The sequence below is a fragment of the Hydra vulgaris genome, chromosome 07 (genome assembly GCF_038396675.1).
Source record: "Hydra vulgaris chromosome 07, alternate assembly HydraT2T_AEP".
Classification (NCBI taxonomy): domain Eukaryota; kingdom Metazoa; phylum Cnidaria; class Hydrozoa; order Anthoathecata; family Hydridae; genus Hydra; species Hydra vulgaris.
This window is the reverse complement of record NC_088926.1, coordinates 33,180,564-33,198,158: the sequence shown is the minus strand read 5'-3', so window position 1 is coordinate 33,198,158 and position 17,595 is coordinate 33,180,564. Positions and strand designations below refer to the sequence as shown.

General features: G+C 27.6%; 1 protein-coding gene and 1 long non-coding RNA gene across 7 annotated transcripts in view; one reads left to right on the top strand and one right to left on the bottom strand.

The window, feature by feature from the left end:
* The window catches only part of LOC136082707 (uncharacterized), a 94,054-nt gene that overhangs the window by 25,875 nt on the left and 50,584 nt on the right, over nucleotides 1-17,595 (top strand). The window contains exons 9-10 of the mRNA XM_065802127.1: nucleotides 4,405-4,512; nucleotides 8,482-8,607. Of these exons, the coding sequence (XP_065658199.1) occupies nucleotides 4,405-4,512; nucleotides 8,482-8,607 (234 nt within the window). The remainder of the gene's footprint in view (nucleotides 1-4,404; nucleotides 4,513-8,481; nucleotides 8,608-17,595) is intronic.
* LOC136082424 (uncharacterized) lies at nucleotides 10,561-17,100 on the bottom strand. 6 transcript variants are annotated; one of them, XR_010639679.1, is made up of 7 exons: nucleotides 16,949-17,100; nucleotides 16,028-16,082; nucleotides 15,673-15,740; nucleotides 14,913-15,331; nucleotides 10,971-11,079; nucleotides 10,768-10,865; nucleotides 10,561-10,671 (listed from the first exon to the last, which is right to left on the bottom strand). It is a non-coding gene; the product is annotated as an uncharacterized LOC136082424 (long non-coding RNA). The 6 variants fall into 6 exon arrangements; XR_010639680.1 differs by lacking the exons at nucleotides 16,028-16,082; nucleotides 16,949-17,100 and adding an exon at nucleotides 16,143-16,262; XR_010639678.1 differs by lacking the exon at nucleotides 16,949-17,100 and having other exon boundaries at nucleotides 16,028-16,160.

The window sequence follows — 17,595 nt, the reverse complement described above, 5'->3', positions numbered from 1 at the left end:
TTCCCTGAATAAATATAATATGTTTTCCCTAAAATAACATTATCAGTATAATAACTTTATATTTATTTGATATAATTTTATAATATGTATTTGTTTAATTTTATGCATATAATATAATTACAATGATATACTTTTCACATGGTTATAATTTGAGTTTAAAATACTTCATTTGCTTAAAGAGTTTGCATTAAAATCTGATTCTGCACAGTATTTTTTGGATTTTACTATTTTAGTTTTTAATGTTGCAAGAATCAACTTAAGATCAAACCTGATAAAAAGTTACTAATGACTGTTTGAATGAATTCAAACTTGAAAAAATTACAGAAGTTAATCAAGATGAAGCTGCAGAAGATGATTTTAGTTGTTCAGACCTTGATAAGAAGTTCTTTATAAGAGTGTGTCTTTATTGGAAATATCTACATTTAAAAATGTAAGTAGGCGCGACAAATTAGGATATAGAAGACCAAAAGCTAAAAGAATTGCAACAAGTATGACAAACTTAGTAGCGTCAGCATTGGATATACAGCCAAAAGATATAGAATCGGAAAAAGAGAAAAATGTATAAACTGTAATGATTTAGACAAACTGTTAGATGCAATAGAAAATAAAATCAAAATAATTTTGAAGGAAGAAAAAGTTCTAAACTACTAACACTAACTCCTGATAGTTGATTAATCGAAAAAACTTGCAATATATTTTCAGTTTCAGAACATCTCACTAAGAAAGCTCGAAAGTTGAAAAACGAAAAAGGAATACTTGCTAAACCTCAGGCTAAAATAGGACAGTCATTTGTAGGTACTGTTAAACAAATAGTTTTTGAAATTTATGAATCTGAAGAATTTATGAGACAATGTCCAGGAAAAAAAGTTTCTGTGCGTATAAATTATATAAAAGTTCATAAACAAAAATGTTTACTATTAGTTCGATTAAAAGAATTTTATCTTGAGTTTAAAAAGCTATACCCTACACACAAAGTTGGATTCAGCAAGTTCTGCAAACTAAGGCAAAAGTGGTGCATCACCGTTGACAATAGTGGAAGTCACTCAGTTTGCATATGTTCTTATCAGCAAAATGCTAAGTTGATGTGCGCTGCTTTACCTAAGGGCCATTTAATATATTACAAAGATTTGATGTAAGTATGTGCTTGTAATATAGATAGTCGAAGCTGCATGTTTTATCTATGTTCTAATTGCCCCGTTAAAGTAAATTTGAAGACTTACTTGGAAAATGTATTTGAAAATAATGATTTTGATTTTGATGATCAGATCACATACAAACAATGGGTGTCAACTGACCAAACTGCACTTGTCACAATCCAAGCAAGCATTATTGAGTTTATTGAAACTCTAAGTGAATCTTTGTATGACCTTTGTCATCCCCACTTTATCAAAGAAGCACAATCTTTCTACTTATCAGAGGCCAACGAACATTAGATCAACGTACTTGTCTTATTCCTATGTATTTTGCAGAGAACTTTAGTTTTCTTGTGCAAGATGCTGTACAAGGATTTTACTGGCAAGCTGATCAAGCTACCTAACTCATATCAACTCAAATGTAAATGCTATTGTATAATTTCTGACCATCTTCGCCATGACCAAACAACAGTTCATTGTTTTCTCACAAAGTTACTCCCAATGATCAAAATCAAACTACCCACAATCAATAAAAAAATACTTTAGTGAGGGTGCTGCGTCACAGTACAAAAGTTACAAATATCTGTTAAACTTAATGTACGATCTTGAAGATCATAATATAAATGCTGAGAATCACTTTTTTGCTACATCCCATGGCAAAAGTCTATGTGATGGAATAGGAGGAACTATAAAAAGAGAAGCAGCAAAAGCTAATCTATTAGCAGCAAATGGAAACCAGATTCTTACACCAAATGAACTGTTTACATGGACTGAAAAATTTATTAAAGGTGTTAATTAAAGGTAATATGTCAAATAAGTGCTCTATCCATTAAGGGTAGAAATGCTCGTGACAAAAATTTGCTAATAATGATTATGACAGTATTATAAGTTATGTAAATCAGAGATAAAGAAATTAGTGTACTTGAGTTTCATGTGTATATACACTTGTTCTTTCAGCATTTTTATTTTATATTATGATTTTTTAAAACGTAGTATAACTTGTGCAATTAGGTATCCTTTTAAACTAAAAAAGCATTGCACTCAAAATGCCAAAATTATGTCATAAGATAGAGTATAGGTCTTTGAATCTTTTTTGGTGATTATCTATATATATAGAACCTCGCCAGTAAAAAATTTCATAATTTATTTTAACTGTCTACGCTACTTTCTATGCCTACAAAGTGAATGTAATCTATCATATTTTTTTAAAAAAGTGATATTTTAACAGGTCTAAAATAACTTTGAACAGATTTTAATTTTTTCTGCATATGGTTACTCTAAATACACAAAAGTAACAAAAAAAAGGCAAAGCTTGTCTGTTGGTATTGAACTGTAGCACATTAAAGTTTTCAAAGTTTTGTCTAATATTGTGTTAGTTAGCAACTTTGAGGTACAAGAACTCAAAAATTGTTTAAAACCAGTCAAAAAATTCTCGTTTTTCTAACAACCCTAATCATTTACCATCACTCCTTAATTTATGTCTTGTTTCTGAACCTAGCTTGTGTTCAGTTTCTATTTTTTCTCCCAAAGGTAATTTGGACCATGCAATTTATGCAAATCTTTTATCCTGTACTTCTTCTTCAGACTTTTATCATCGCACTATTTACTATTACCCTAAAAACTGACCTTTATTTTAAAATGGTTCTTGGGCTGATATCTTTTCTCTCTCAGCTGAAAAATGCGTCTTCTAGGTAACCTACTGATTTCAGACTAGAATGAATGCTTTTGTTCCTTCTTGTCAGTCAAGTCAAGCCTCATTCTACTCTATCATTTTCACTTTGTATGTATGTATGTATATAGCAGCTACATAAGAAAGATATATAACTATAATCTTAATCATTTTTTTTTATCTCTTTTCAAAAGATCTCTTTTGAGAACAAAGGGCAAATTATTTTTGCAAGAAATTGATGTTAAAAGGTGTTGTCTGATGCTAGGCTCCATTATTCTCAGTTCACTAAATCTCATATCTTATCTCAGAAGTTAGGCTCGGAGACTTTTTAGAAAATTTTCAATAACGTCATCAACAAGGGTAAGTCTAACATTCCATCCCTCGTTCATTTGGCGGATCTTATTACCTTTTCCTAGTATAAGGCAGAACTACTTTGTGACGTTAGAATTATAGGATTCTATCTCCATTTTTTAACATTGTGAGAATTTAGTTCTCGGTTTTTAATTACTTAAATGTTTTACAGTTGTTATTGTTTATATTAATAAAATGTGTTTTTTATGTTACTTAAGTTTTATATTTAATCTTACAATATTAATTTCATAATTTTCAAAATTGCTTGACTAGAAATTAATTGTTAACTCCAACTTTATTAAATAAGGTTGAAATTGACAATGAAAAAACAAAAACTTTCACTATTTAAAGTTATATAAATAATAAAAGAGAGATTAATATATTAAAATTATATAATTTTGTACACAAAAATAATATTATAACTAAAAACAGAAAATTAAATTTATTTACCATGAAAGTTTGAAGATAGAACCTTATTATTCTTATCTACTGATATGCTATTTTGTCATATACCAATTTATATTACTTAATAAATAATAAATAATATGTATTCTAAACAATAAATTTAACAAATTTGATATTTTGACCTTTTAATTTAACAAATTTAACAAGTTTTTACTTTAAAATTTAAAAATTTAAGAGCGTGTGACAAGTTTTTCTTATTTTGATCGCTTAGAACTGGCAGCCAATCTTAAATCTGATCTCAATTTTGTAACAGATTGGACTAATAGTGGCCTAAAAATTTCAACTCCAAAGTTACTCAGTTATTTACTGCAATCAAGTTTTGCACTACTGTTGATATTTCTATATTAACGAATAACCTCTCACTGAGTCCTCTTTCTTATATCTTCTTGGGTTATCGTTTACTATTGACCTTCACGGAAACCTTATATACAATTGATTGCTAAATTAGCATCTGCTAATATTACTTCTATTTGTTGTCTTCACCATTTTTTTACTCCTGATTCCATTCTCTATCTATCCATTTTTCTTATTTGTCTGTTGTTTGAAACTCTCTCTGATCTTCATGTTTTTCTGTCTCATACAACCTAGAACTTTTCAAGTCTTCTGTCAAGCGTTACCTTACTCTATAGCTCTGTTCTTTTTTTCTCTAGTAGCTCCCATTTTAATAGTGATTGCTTGCAGACTTGTTGGGAGTGAATCAGAACTAAATATATATATATATATATATATATATATATATATATATATATATATATATATATATATACATATATACATCAAATTTAGGTACAGAAATGGAAGTTATTTGGTTTTTAAAAGAAACTCCTGGGATTATAACTAAAAAAATTACTAAAAGATTAAATGGAAGAATAGGAAACTACCAAGAACCTCTAGGTTTTTTTATTATTATATTTGTTGTTGTTGTTATGATTACAAAATAAATTGTTATAAAAAGTTATAATTGGCTTTAACTTGTGCTTTTAAATTTTTTTAAATTAAAATTTTAACTAGATGCAATAATAAAAATCAAGATTTATGGATAGGTCATTAATTGTAAAGTTGTACAATATAAAAATTTGGAATTAAGCACCAAGTTATTAGTATTACCCTGACACAATTAGTTATACAATTTTTTTCATAAATAAAAATAGGTATAATTTATAATCACTTTTTAAATGCTTTTATTTTTTGTCTGGTACAAATTCTGATGGAAACTGGTTATCTGATTAGTTTTTTAATACATTGTGTACATTGTGTTCAGCATGTAGTTAGATTGATAGGTCAGAATCTTTATGATCATTCTAATGGTGGGAACATGTGAACTTAGAGTTTGCACAACATGCCTCATCTTCTACTGGTTTGTTCAACTTTCTTTTTTAGCAAGTAGAATCAGGTCTGACTTAAAATATCTTCTAACTCTTGGCTTTTGGTTGAATAAAGGCTAGAGGTACCGTTTTAATAAAAAGACTCATCCATTTACTGTCTTGTAAAAGGCTAACTAGGTTAAGACTAGGGGTAAGCAAGAACTTACTGTTAAAATTTCCTATTTATCTAATGGTGGCATTTGTGTACACCTGTGTTACAATACTCACAAATTTATTTTACCCTGCCCAAAATTGGATTTTCTTGACTCTACTAGTAGATTCTTGCTTGTAGCTATTTAATAGAGTGGATTGCCTGATACTACAATTAAAAAAAAAAAAATCAAAAAGCATACTTCTATTTAAAGTTAAATTTTAATTTTGGTTTTTTATTTATTTTGTGTTTTTCAATTTAAAATGATGCGTTAGTAATATTAACACTTTTAGATTGATTTTTTGTTTTTAATAAGTATTTTATACAAGATACTTAAAAAAAGTTACAATTGTAACTACCCAACATTTCAAGTTGTTTACCAAGCATCTTGTTGACCAGAGAATTATTAAACTTTTACATTTGGCTTTTCTTTTTTCTACTCTGAAAGCAAAAAGGCTAAGCACAGTAATGTTTTGTAATAGAAGACATAAAGAATCTACATGTGCACCTATTATGTTGTTTTTTGAATTTTTGCAAATTCTGATGCTGCCTCTGTCTATATATATATTTATTTTACAAGTATCAACAATTATTCATTTTTCGCTTTTTTGTATAGTTTTGAGTTTTCCAAAAACTTTTATGTTACTTTTGTGGTACCATAAAGTTCCATACTTAGTCCTATATTATTCTTTATCTTGATAAATAATCTTAATAATAATTTTATTTCAAAAATGGCTATTTTTTAATGACACAACTGTATATTTTAGTTGTAAACAAAAAGCCTTTTTGTAATCACTTTTTGATTATTTAAAATAAGCAGCTAATCTTTCCTCTACACAGTGGTCTCAACATTAACTGGACAAGAATAATATATTTTTATAAAATGCTTGTTAGTGGACTATTATTGTTTTATAAACTAATTTGATGAATATGAGTTGATTGTTAACATTTATTTTCATATATGGTTGCTCTGGGAAGCCTATTGCACAGCAACTACACTTTTACCTTAGTTACATAAAGGAATTTTCAATATTTAAAATGAAAAATAAATTTAACTAAACATCAATGCAAAAGATCCAAAATTATGACACATGAGCAATGAAGAATAATATTTGTAGCAAGAAACATATACGGAACAGGACAGCAGAAAAATGGAAACAAATACAATTTAAATGACATCAGTAAAAACATAGTAATATAATATATTTATAAAAAATCTTCAAGTGGTACTTCTTCCAGTAGCTCCAGCACACTATCTGGAAAATCTTCCTTTTTAGGATGATGTGGTGCTCTCGAATCACTAATGATAGGATCAGATAAACACATCAGTCTCCTTATGAAGTCTTCATTTGTTTTAGAACTGGAGCATTTTTTTGAAAAGGACTCACGTAACTTCTTGAAGTCCTTGGTACATGCTTCTTGTGCCTCCTCACTAGCATGCCAATTGGCATGCTCAGTGAGGTGACGCTCATGAAGCTCATGATGCTCCACTGCTGAAAATGTTTTAAATTTCTCTGTGGTATATCCAAAATAGACAAAGCAAAAGTTTTACTAATATTATCCGATGGCCCCAATGTCACCCACAAGGTGTAAAACATAAAAAAACATTGCTAAAACACTGGAATATTCACTACAATTTTGTGGCACAGGTGGTGTGAAAATGAAAACTGTGTATAAAAAGCTGAATCTCTTCTTGATGGTTACAAAAAAATTTTTTACATATGTTAGTAGTCTCAAAAATGCAAACTACCTGTTGTCAATAATAAAAGTTGGTAGAGACTAAAAACTATGATACATTATCAAATTTTATTAGTAAAATTGAAATTCTTTGAAACGGGATCTGATAAATTAAACATCTTTATAAAAGGTTTTCAAACATATAAACCCATTGATGCCATTGGTGACTGCTAAAAGGTTTTAAAACCCATTGATGACTACTATTCTTGGTGATATTATTGATGACTTATTGAGCCAATTTATTGTTAAAGATGTCTTAAAGAAATGAGATGCACTTTATCAGCTGCTTCAACTTGACATAAAAGATAGGAGCATTCAAAAACATCCGGCAGACATTGATATAGGATTTGCTTCTCATCTAAAACTCAATGGAGCCAATCAAATTTCTACTGATTCCAGAGTACTTTCCTTTAAAAGCTGGGGAGTTTTTAGCAATTTGTTAAGATCTTTTGACAAGTCCTCATTGAATTTTTCTATTGCATGCTCTACCATATCAATAAATCCAATCCAAATGGCTGTTGTCAGTTGAACAAGGTTTTAGTATCAATAGGCAACTTTTGGTTTAAAACTTAAAGGACAAGTCACTTGCCCAACGTATCATTGAAGACCACCTTTCATCTTCTGGAGAAACTCCTGAAAGCTTCAAAATCAGCAGAGAGATGCAGCAACATGCCAGATAAGCAAGCAGCTTATACCAAGGAAATCTGCAAAAGCAAAAATCAAAAAAAGAAAGTGACAATATGGCGTTGTAAATATAAGATTGTTGATGATGGGTTAAAAGATTGTAAAAAAAACGTAAACTTCTTCAAAATCAAAATGAGTTTTTATCTAACAAATCTATAAGCTTACTAATAATGAAGAAGAAAAACGTGACTTTACACTTTTAAAAGAGTCAAACAAACAAAAAAAGTTATGTAAAGCAAAGCAGAAGGAAATTGATAAGTTAGATTTTATTGAAAAGAGGGTAAAAATGAACTAGCCACTATTTTAAATCATATTTTAAGACATTAAATCATGATATCATATTATTGTTATAATAAAGATGTCAATTGCAAAATGTTTCATTTTCATTTAAAAAAAGTCCTGAAATGACGTTTATTTTCTAAAAAAATTTATCCTTTGGGTTTTGTGTTTTTTTTGAAATGTAACAACAACTTAAATGTATATTTATTTGAATTTTAGTAAGTTTTATATGATAATAAAGTTACTATTTAATATCTTTTTAAATGAAAATAGTTTATTTTTCTAACTTTTTTTATTATGGAAAGTCCTGGATTATTATTTATTATTATACTATTATTATTTTTTTTTGGGGGAAATTTTTTTGAAAAAGTCTTGGAATTTTTTGGCAAATATCCTGGAAAAATAGGAATTTACTCCAAAATAGTTCTGGAATTTAGATTTTATTTTTCTGTTGGAACCCTGTACTATGTGACAATATTATTATGTCAATAACTATAGAATAACTTAATGTTTAAAAGCATCAAGGTTTTCTCGATTCTTCTCCATGAAATTGAGTTAAAAATTGTTTTGAATTTTAACAGAATATTTTTTAAATTAATAATTTTTGTTTTTTAATTTTATTTGTTAAAATTAAATATATTTTTTTAGGCTTTTGGGAAGCTATAGATAAAGGAGTGATTGTAATAATTAATCAATATTGGACAAAACTACCCAAAATCAGTTTAAATTTTAGGTTATCTTTAGTTGTTTATGCGTATGCCTCAATCAATATGAGTAAGAAGGTTTTTTATTATTAAATACTTATTAACTTTTATTATGCTTTTAATTTTCTAACTTTTATTATAACTTTGCATAACTAAAATAAAAGTTTATAAAAATATTTAAAAAATCTTTTTGTTCTTGTTTGAAAATGTTTTTTTTTGTAAATACTAAAATCTTATAATCAAATATTTTTATTGGTAAGGGCCATTCTGGGGAAATATTTTGGGCAGCGGTACTCCAGTTCCAGTGCCTGCTGTAAGGTAATTTTTTCGGGAACATTGCTTATGTAGGCCTTTTTTCCCCAAAAAAATCATAATTTGCCATAAAAAATATAAAAAAAAAAAGTCCTTCATGTCTGAATTTGGGTGACACCCGAATGTTAACCAAATTTGTTAAATGCTGTCAAAAAGAGTCTAGAATAGCCCCTGGTTAACATAAATGTGTATATACAAATATGTATATACTAGTAGAAAGCAACCCGTAATACGGGTTATGGGCGGTCTGTTATGTAAATAATTTATAGTGGCTGTTTCCACAATTTAAATTTGCGAAACATTAACAAATAATAGGGGAAAGTATGCACCCTTGATCCTAAAATCCAGGGGGAAAAAACCTAAACAAAAATTTACGAAAGACAAAATTATAAACTATTTTAGAGTTTTCTATATTTATGGTTCTAATAAACTTTAAAAAAGTATATATATATTTGTTATAATCAATATCAGTTTTACAATTATTATTAATTTAGGAGAATGTTATTAACATAATGCGCCCTGGATTTTATGATAAAAGGTGCACGCTTTCCCCTACCCTTTTAGAAAAACGCCTTCAAATTAAAAAAAATTAAACCATCCGACAAATTAAAATGACTATTATGAGGAGGTAAAATAATTTACCAAATATTTAACATTATTTGAGTAATATACAACTAACATAGGTCATATCAGTGTGTAAGGTAGAGCCATTTTCCTCGACATTACTAAGTTCAACAGAATACGTTTTTAGTTACTAACACAAAATAGTAACACTTCATATTGCTTTAAAGTAACGAAAAACTAGAGCTTAATTTTTGTTATATTATTTATAACATGAACTTTAATTAGTTAATAAAATTGAATAACAGTTAAATAATAATAAGTGAACGTAAATTATACAGGAGTTAATAATTTTGTGGTATCCTGTGATACATTTTTCTTAAAAAAAGGAAATTGTCTTTAAAATGTTTAATGCACTCAACTAAATAAATTTATTAAAAATAACTAAGCAATTGAGTACAAATATGTTTGAAACAAAAAAAAGTTTAATTTACAATCAAACATGTGCATAACAAATTGAAAAAAATAAGTAAACTTTGATCTTTGTTTTAAATTGGCTTTTAAAGGTTACGTTACGTTTATAGTTTTCAACGTGACATAATTTCATGTTTGTAAACGAAGCCGACGGCACCAGGGTCTTGTTTAATCTGTTCAATACAGATACTTTTTGTATTATTTGTATAGCCTCTTCGTTTCAATAGTTTTTAGTAAATGTTAACTTGCTACCATTTACTAAAAATTCCTTTTGTTACTCGAAGTTTCGTTTTCTTAAATATTTTGACACAAACAAAGAGGTCCCTTCCCTCTTTTTGCCTTAATGGTGGCCAGGTAAATAGAGTTTTTTTTCTTAAGAGTAATCAAGTTTTTAATGAAGATCTTTTACCAAAATAATAAAATGAAAAACAATAATTTACATGTATAAGAATTTTTCTTTTTTTCCTCAAAAGTGTATATAAGCGAATATAAGCAAAGTTAATTAATTAGTTAAACACGTTATAAAATTTTAGTAACTCGATATTTGACAAATGCGCAAAACTACAATATTTTCCATGTTTTTAAAGGTTTTTAGTTTGTTTTTTAGTTACGATCCCTGTTTAAGAAGAATCCCTAAGTACAACAAATAATTAGACACAAAATAAAAAAGATATTAAAAAAATTAAGTTATTTGCATATATTTATATCATTTTAACTTACAAAAATTTATAATAAAAGAAAATCAGGTTGTTTTTTTATAATTCGTATAAATGCGTCAATTGTAAATCTAAAAAAAAAAAAAATGGAATTATGATGTCATAATTACAACAAAAAAAAGACAAAAAAAAAAAAAAAAGCACATAAAAACTGAAAATCAGTTTACCTATTTATAGTAAACTATTTTGACATTGCAGTTAATAAACATATATATCGAAAACGTAACTATAAAATCTGTTTTCAAGTACAAAAGGATAAACAATACTAAAAAAAAAAAATTCAAATTAGATATAAATTGCATCCTTAGCAAAATGTTTTCTTGGCTTTTAGTGAATAAATAAAAGCAGTATATTCCAATAATGAAACTACCTGTTATTCATTTTTAATAATAGACACGAACGGTAAGGTTAGCCAAGCTGTCATCAACACAAAAATCACAACAATAACACATAACAATATCATATTTGCACTTTTGATCCTAAAATCCAGTGAAAATAACAAACCAAATTAAAATATAAAAAGCAAAATTAAAAAACCAATTTAGAGTTATTTATCTTTTTAATAAACTTTTAAAAAGTATATTTGTTTTTATATTCAATATTACTTATTCAATTACTTCAAATTTAGAACATTAAAGCACCCTAGATTTAAAGATCAATGTTGCATACTCTCTCATCCACAATACGCTAAACATTAACAGACATTTTTACATGTTTCCAAAATAATTAAAAAAGGCTAGTCAACACAACCTAGCTCTAAAACAGTAACACCGCCTGGCACTAAATGCTGCCAAGTCACACCTCTGCTATAAGTACACCGCTTAGTTGGCAAAGTCATCAATCTTGCTCAACATAATGCCAAGTCACACCACTATGAAAACACGGAAACAACATGGTTTTAACATATATAAAACTATAAACAAATATGGTTTTATATAACACATAAAAACACATTTTATAACAATATTAAATGACAGATATATTTATCAAAAACTAAGAAAAAAAATAATTAAAATAATAAATAAAGTTATACACACAAAATGTGCTCACAACCTACAAACAGTAAATATTCAAAATGAAAATCTAAAAACTATAATTTAAGAACATTAGAAAATATAACATTATTTGTGTAACACTTTTCACCTACCATACCTTGAATGAGATGTTTATCAATTTTGAAAAACAAACTATTAAATGCTCTAGTTCTTGAACATGTAACATATAGTTAACCATGAGAGAAACACGGTTTTTTGAGATATACCCCAACTCTATCAAATGTTTGACCTTAACTTTTATTAATTGTCACTGAATAAGCCAATCCGACAGATCTCAAACTTGGTTGTTTTAATATGCTACTTAGAAATTTAGATCTCTTTGAGATCTAAATTTTTAAATAGCATAATTACACAACCAATTTTCAATTTTAAAAATAAGGTTGCATACCTGAAGAAGTTAAGCTGTTCAAAAGCTCAACAGGAAAGTTATTTCTTTCATTAAGGTCATCAGTCTCAATTTGATTAGTACTTAAATAAATTTTGACCTTACCCGGCAGACATTCAAGCACTTCTTCATTGATTGATAATGAATCAACATTAGTTGGTGTTAAAATCGCGCGATTAGAATAATCATTTTGTTCAGCATCTCCAAAAATCTTTTCAACAATCGATTCATTTTCTCTAATAATGCACTGATTTAGTATTTCTATGCATCCTTTAAATGGATCCTCCTCTTTGACGAAGAGTAGCTTGTTCAGCTATTAGAAGTGGGACTGAGCGGTGAATGAAATCTTCCATCATAAAAGCTTTTGTATGTATCCCAGAGATGTAAAGGATTGTCAGGTTCACAAAAGGTCAAAATATTGAAAACAATTGCCTAATTTTCTTAAATACACAAATTGATTTTCGGGTAGCTGAACTTTAAGGCGTATAATAGTGTGTGACATATGACTTATTGGATACTCGAAAACTTGCCACAATGCATTAGGTGCACTAACACAACGACAATCTAAAAAAGTGTTTACTTCATCATGATTAATTTGTTCATTTATTAAAATATTGGCACAGTCGTGACCCTTGTATATGTATTTATACAAATATTTAACAGCCTTAACAGACATGCAAGCTTCAACAATAATGTGAGCTTGATATTTCTTGGGTAACCATGGATTGTAAAGTACCACCCAGCGGTTATCTACATTGTTACCTTTAAAATTGATAACCAAACCATAATCACGACGTCTATAGCGTGAATAACTATTATGAACTGCTACTGTGTTAGCATTAAACTCTTAAGGATAGTTTTTGTTGCACGCCCTATCTTTCATGCGGGGAGAATTCGGAATCTGTATGCCACATGGACCGTGAATCATACAAGTTTTAACAGCATCATAAAGATCACAATTACCGATCCGATCTGGAATTTCAGCAGATATTAAATTATTGATATCATGTGCTGTTTCAAGCTTATCATCATTTGCAAAGTGAAGTAAAACATAAACATGTGGTAAACCACGCTTTAAAAATTCAATAACCTAAACATGAGTTACAACTTTCACTATTACACCTAATTTAAAAATGTCATTAAGAAGTTTATTTAATTTGAGTTTAAATACTCGAGTGGAAATGATCATAATGTTAGACCACGCCCTGGTCTAACATTATTATCATTTCCAAGATTGTTTACATAATCGTGTAAGGCATCATACTGCTTGCTTCTCAGTTTGTTTTGGTTATTTCTGATAAAAGCAAGGCGCTGGCCTTCAATTTTAACATACGCATCAACAGCATATTGCTGAAACAGTTTTTTGCCATAAAAGAGTGAAGAAAAAATTGTCTAACTGAAAGTTTATAATTGTAATATTGAGATAATGTAACATGGTTTCTAACCAATGTAGCACTTTCAGGGTTGTGAACCAATTGATTATGCCAACCAGCAACAACCACCATACAACTGCAACTTCATTATGTGAAAGAAGATAATCGTGACGTCTATCTTGTCCTTTAAGTAAAAATATTTTTACAACTGAAACTGAGCGACCTTCTAGAGCTGCTCGACGAATTTCTTCAACTCCACTTCCGCCATATTTTTAAATACAAGTGGAAATGGGTTCTCTTCACTAATAATAGTTTGAAATCGAAACATTAAATCATTTAAGCAAAGATCATTACCACGTTGTTGCATTCTAAAATTTACTGCTGCAAGTGGATTATAGATTTATAGTTGACAATATGTCGGCGGAACATCTTGATTTGGTCTGAGATTACCTGTACGATGAAAAACTTGACCACATATTCTAAAACATGGTGGCCTATGATTCATGGGTTGAATTACATTAGCTTTAAATGATGCGAAAGAAAGACAGGCATTATAATTTTTAATATATTTAAAAAAATTTAGATTGGCATTTCTATTTGCATAGTTTCCTTTAAATAAATCTTCTAAATCTTGAGGAAATGATGAAGGTTGTGACAAAACTACCTTTCCATTATGGCAACATAAAAAATGTGTTTCATCAGAAAATTTTTTAGCACCACAATGCTGACAAATATAATTCATTACTCCTAAATATTTATTATCTGGAATAGTATTACTTATTGCTATACTATGCATTCTTTCGTATCTAGCAGCGTTTCTAGCTTTTTGTTGATTATTAATTTTATCTTGCCTAAGTCTATTTCTTTAATTTCTGCGACTAATGTTTTCAACTCGCCTAACCAAGCTCTCCTCATTTGGGTTTGAATTGTTTGCTGGTTGTCAAGCAGCTTTTCTAGCATTTTGTTGATTATTAATTTCATCTCGCCTAAGCCTATCTCTTTCATATCTGTGACAGTTAACTTGTCAATTAACATTTCCACTTTCTAAACTAATATTTGCTTCTAGCCTATTATCATCCATTTAAACTTCACTTTTAATTGAAAGTAGTAACGAAAAGTCTTAAACAAATCCTGAAGATTGCGATCTTTCTTGTATCATTTTTTTTCTACTCTAAACAGCATACACAAATACTTTTTATATATAACAGACTGTCATTTAAAGTAATTTATACAATAATCTTATGACTTTCAATATTTATATACATATATATATATATATATATATATATATATATATATATATATATATATATATATATATATATCAGCTAGGAGATGTTAGAAAAAAACTAGCTTAGCAAATAATAATTAAAAAAATTATTAAAAGATAAAACAGATTGTGTATATGGCAAAAATATAAAACAAATTGTATATATGGCAAAAAAATTTGTATTGGCGTTTAGTGAATGATTAAAATAAGTGATTTTTAATAAAATTACCTATTTACCATTTTTAACAATATACACCAACAAGAACATTAGCCAAATGTCTAGCAACTCAAAAGATAACAAAAAAACATCACTGCAACAACACACAATGGCAAACACCATAAGGTTATATAATTTGTATATAACATAACTTAAGTAAGTTAACATTTAAATATAACAGAACAAAAGTAAAAATGGTATGCAAAATGTTAACTAAATACATTATTATGTATTTTTAGAATAATTAATAATAAAGACTTAAAAACAGCTAGACCTCAAACAGTAACAGTTTGACACTAAACACTATCGTGTAACCCTCTGTTATAAGTACATCTCTTGGCTGGCAAAGTTGACAAATCTTGCTTTAAACGTTTACCAATTCATAGCACTTTGAAAACACGGAAACAACACAGTATAAACATATGTACAAACTATAAACACAATAAATTTGTTTAAATATGTTTATAAGGTTAAATATATACCTTATATACATACTTAAATACATTTTTAAAACAATTATATTACACATATTAACACATGTAAAAACAATAAAAAAACACTTTGCATTATTATAAAAACACATTGAGCACTTATTACCACATAAACATACATATTTTAAAAGCATATATGCTAAACAATAAACGTATGCAAACAAAAATTTTAAAAATGATGCGTGAAAATTTAAAAAAAATTAAAGTAAAAAAAGTATTTATTTACAAACAATACTCTTTACTTTCTTTTTTTTTCATAAGAACTCACAACAAAATTTAACCTTTACATAGAATAACATGTGACATGCCATGTCAGTGTTGGCACAACATTTTAATTTTTCTAAATTTTCTAAAAAAGAACAAAAATAGTTAATAGCATCACAGAAATTTCAAAGTAGTAATAGCCAATTTACCGAAATAGTATTAGTATAACTTTAACTAACATCCATACCCCTATTTTCCTTCTAAAAAACAAAAATAAAACTGCTAAAAGAAAAACTAAAAGAAACAAAATATAAACAATATAAAAAATTAAAATCCTTTCTACTACAAACTCTTTTACTTAATCTAATAAAAATTTAAATCCTTTCTACTTTATCTAATAAAAATGTATATATAACTATTTTCTATACTTACTTCAGTTATAATATAATCTTAACGATGATTATTGATCTTGACAATGATTATTTATCTAAACAAATAATTAAATTTCAAAAGGTAAAAAGTTTATATTTCAAAAGGTAAATCTTACTCGCTTAAGAGAACTTTTTCTAATGACCACGTGCACAAGAGAACGTGCACTTTTAAAGCCTATAGGCTTTTTTCCATATTATTACTAGTAATATTGCTATTGTTATTGCATTAGTTACTATAGTAACTAATGAAACGACGTTAAACATTAAACGTTTCTATAGCAATTATATTATAGATATAGAAACATGAATATATGTATGTCTGTAAATTTACATAACAACAACAACAACAACAAGTTATTTATTCTCCATAAAGCATTTTTACAATAGTTTTGATTATTCTAATAATAACAATAATATTTGTAATAATAATAGTAATAATATATTATAATAATATAAGTCAAAAAAAAATTAATACAAATTATAGTAATAGTAATAATAAGTATGTTTACAAAAGTTACAATGAAAAAATAATAATAATAACTAATATTATATTGGTAGTTATGAGCATACAATTATTTATAATATTAAGTTAATGATTTATTAGAATGGTGTTACTAATGCAGAAATCTGACTAAGGGAGTGACACTAATTTTTAAACATAATTTAAGTAGTAATAAGCAAAAACTTACATTGAAACATATGGACCGTAAACACATAGATTAAAGCACATAGAGCATACATTAAAACAAACATGTAGAAATCATAATTTGCAGGTTTTGATAAAAATAATAAAAAATAAAAAGTTCCTGATGATAGTTGTAGTAACGATAATAATAATAGTCTACTTTCTGTGAACAAGTTTGTGATAGAAGATGATAAGTTTTTATTTAAGGAGTCAAAAACAATAAGAAGATTAGCATACTTTACTAGCGCTGGAAATGTTGGAATGAAAAGTTTTTTGAAGGACATCGATGTGTCTGATTGAATTAGTCGAAAGTTTATTATTCTAATAGATTGACACTGAGACAATAGCAACTTGTTAATGCGATAGTTTCCAACTTATTTTTTAACATGTTTATGTATATAGTGGTTATACTAGATTATTATAGTAGCAATCAATATACTTGTGTCAATATTAACTTTTTGACATATCTTATGTATACAGTTAGCAACTTAAATCAGTATTTAACATTTTGAGACATTTTCAAAGGTTATTTAAATCGTTTATAAACTGATTTTTATGACGCAGTTAACAGTCCAGAGTTGTTCAGCATTTTCAAAATAAACATTTTTTCATTTTCGGTTCATTTAATTAATACGCCTAAACTTTATAAAATAACCTAAACTTAAAATATGCATAATGATCTAAAAAAATTCTGCTTGCCTAAAATCGTCTATTTTCAGTCATAATAAAAACTCATTTAAAACATATTTAACATCACTACTCTAACTTTATATAGATAACAAGCCTGTAAAGCCTTAGGCTTATAAATCAAAACATTTTATAAAAAAAAGTAGTAATGAAGTTTTGTTGAAAAGAGAATAACAAGATGACAATGCAATTGAGTT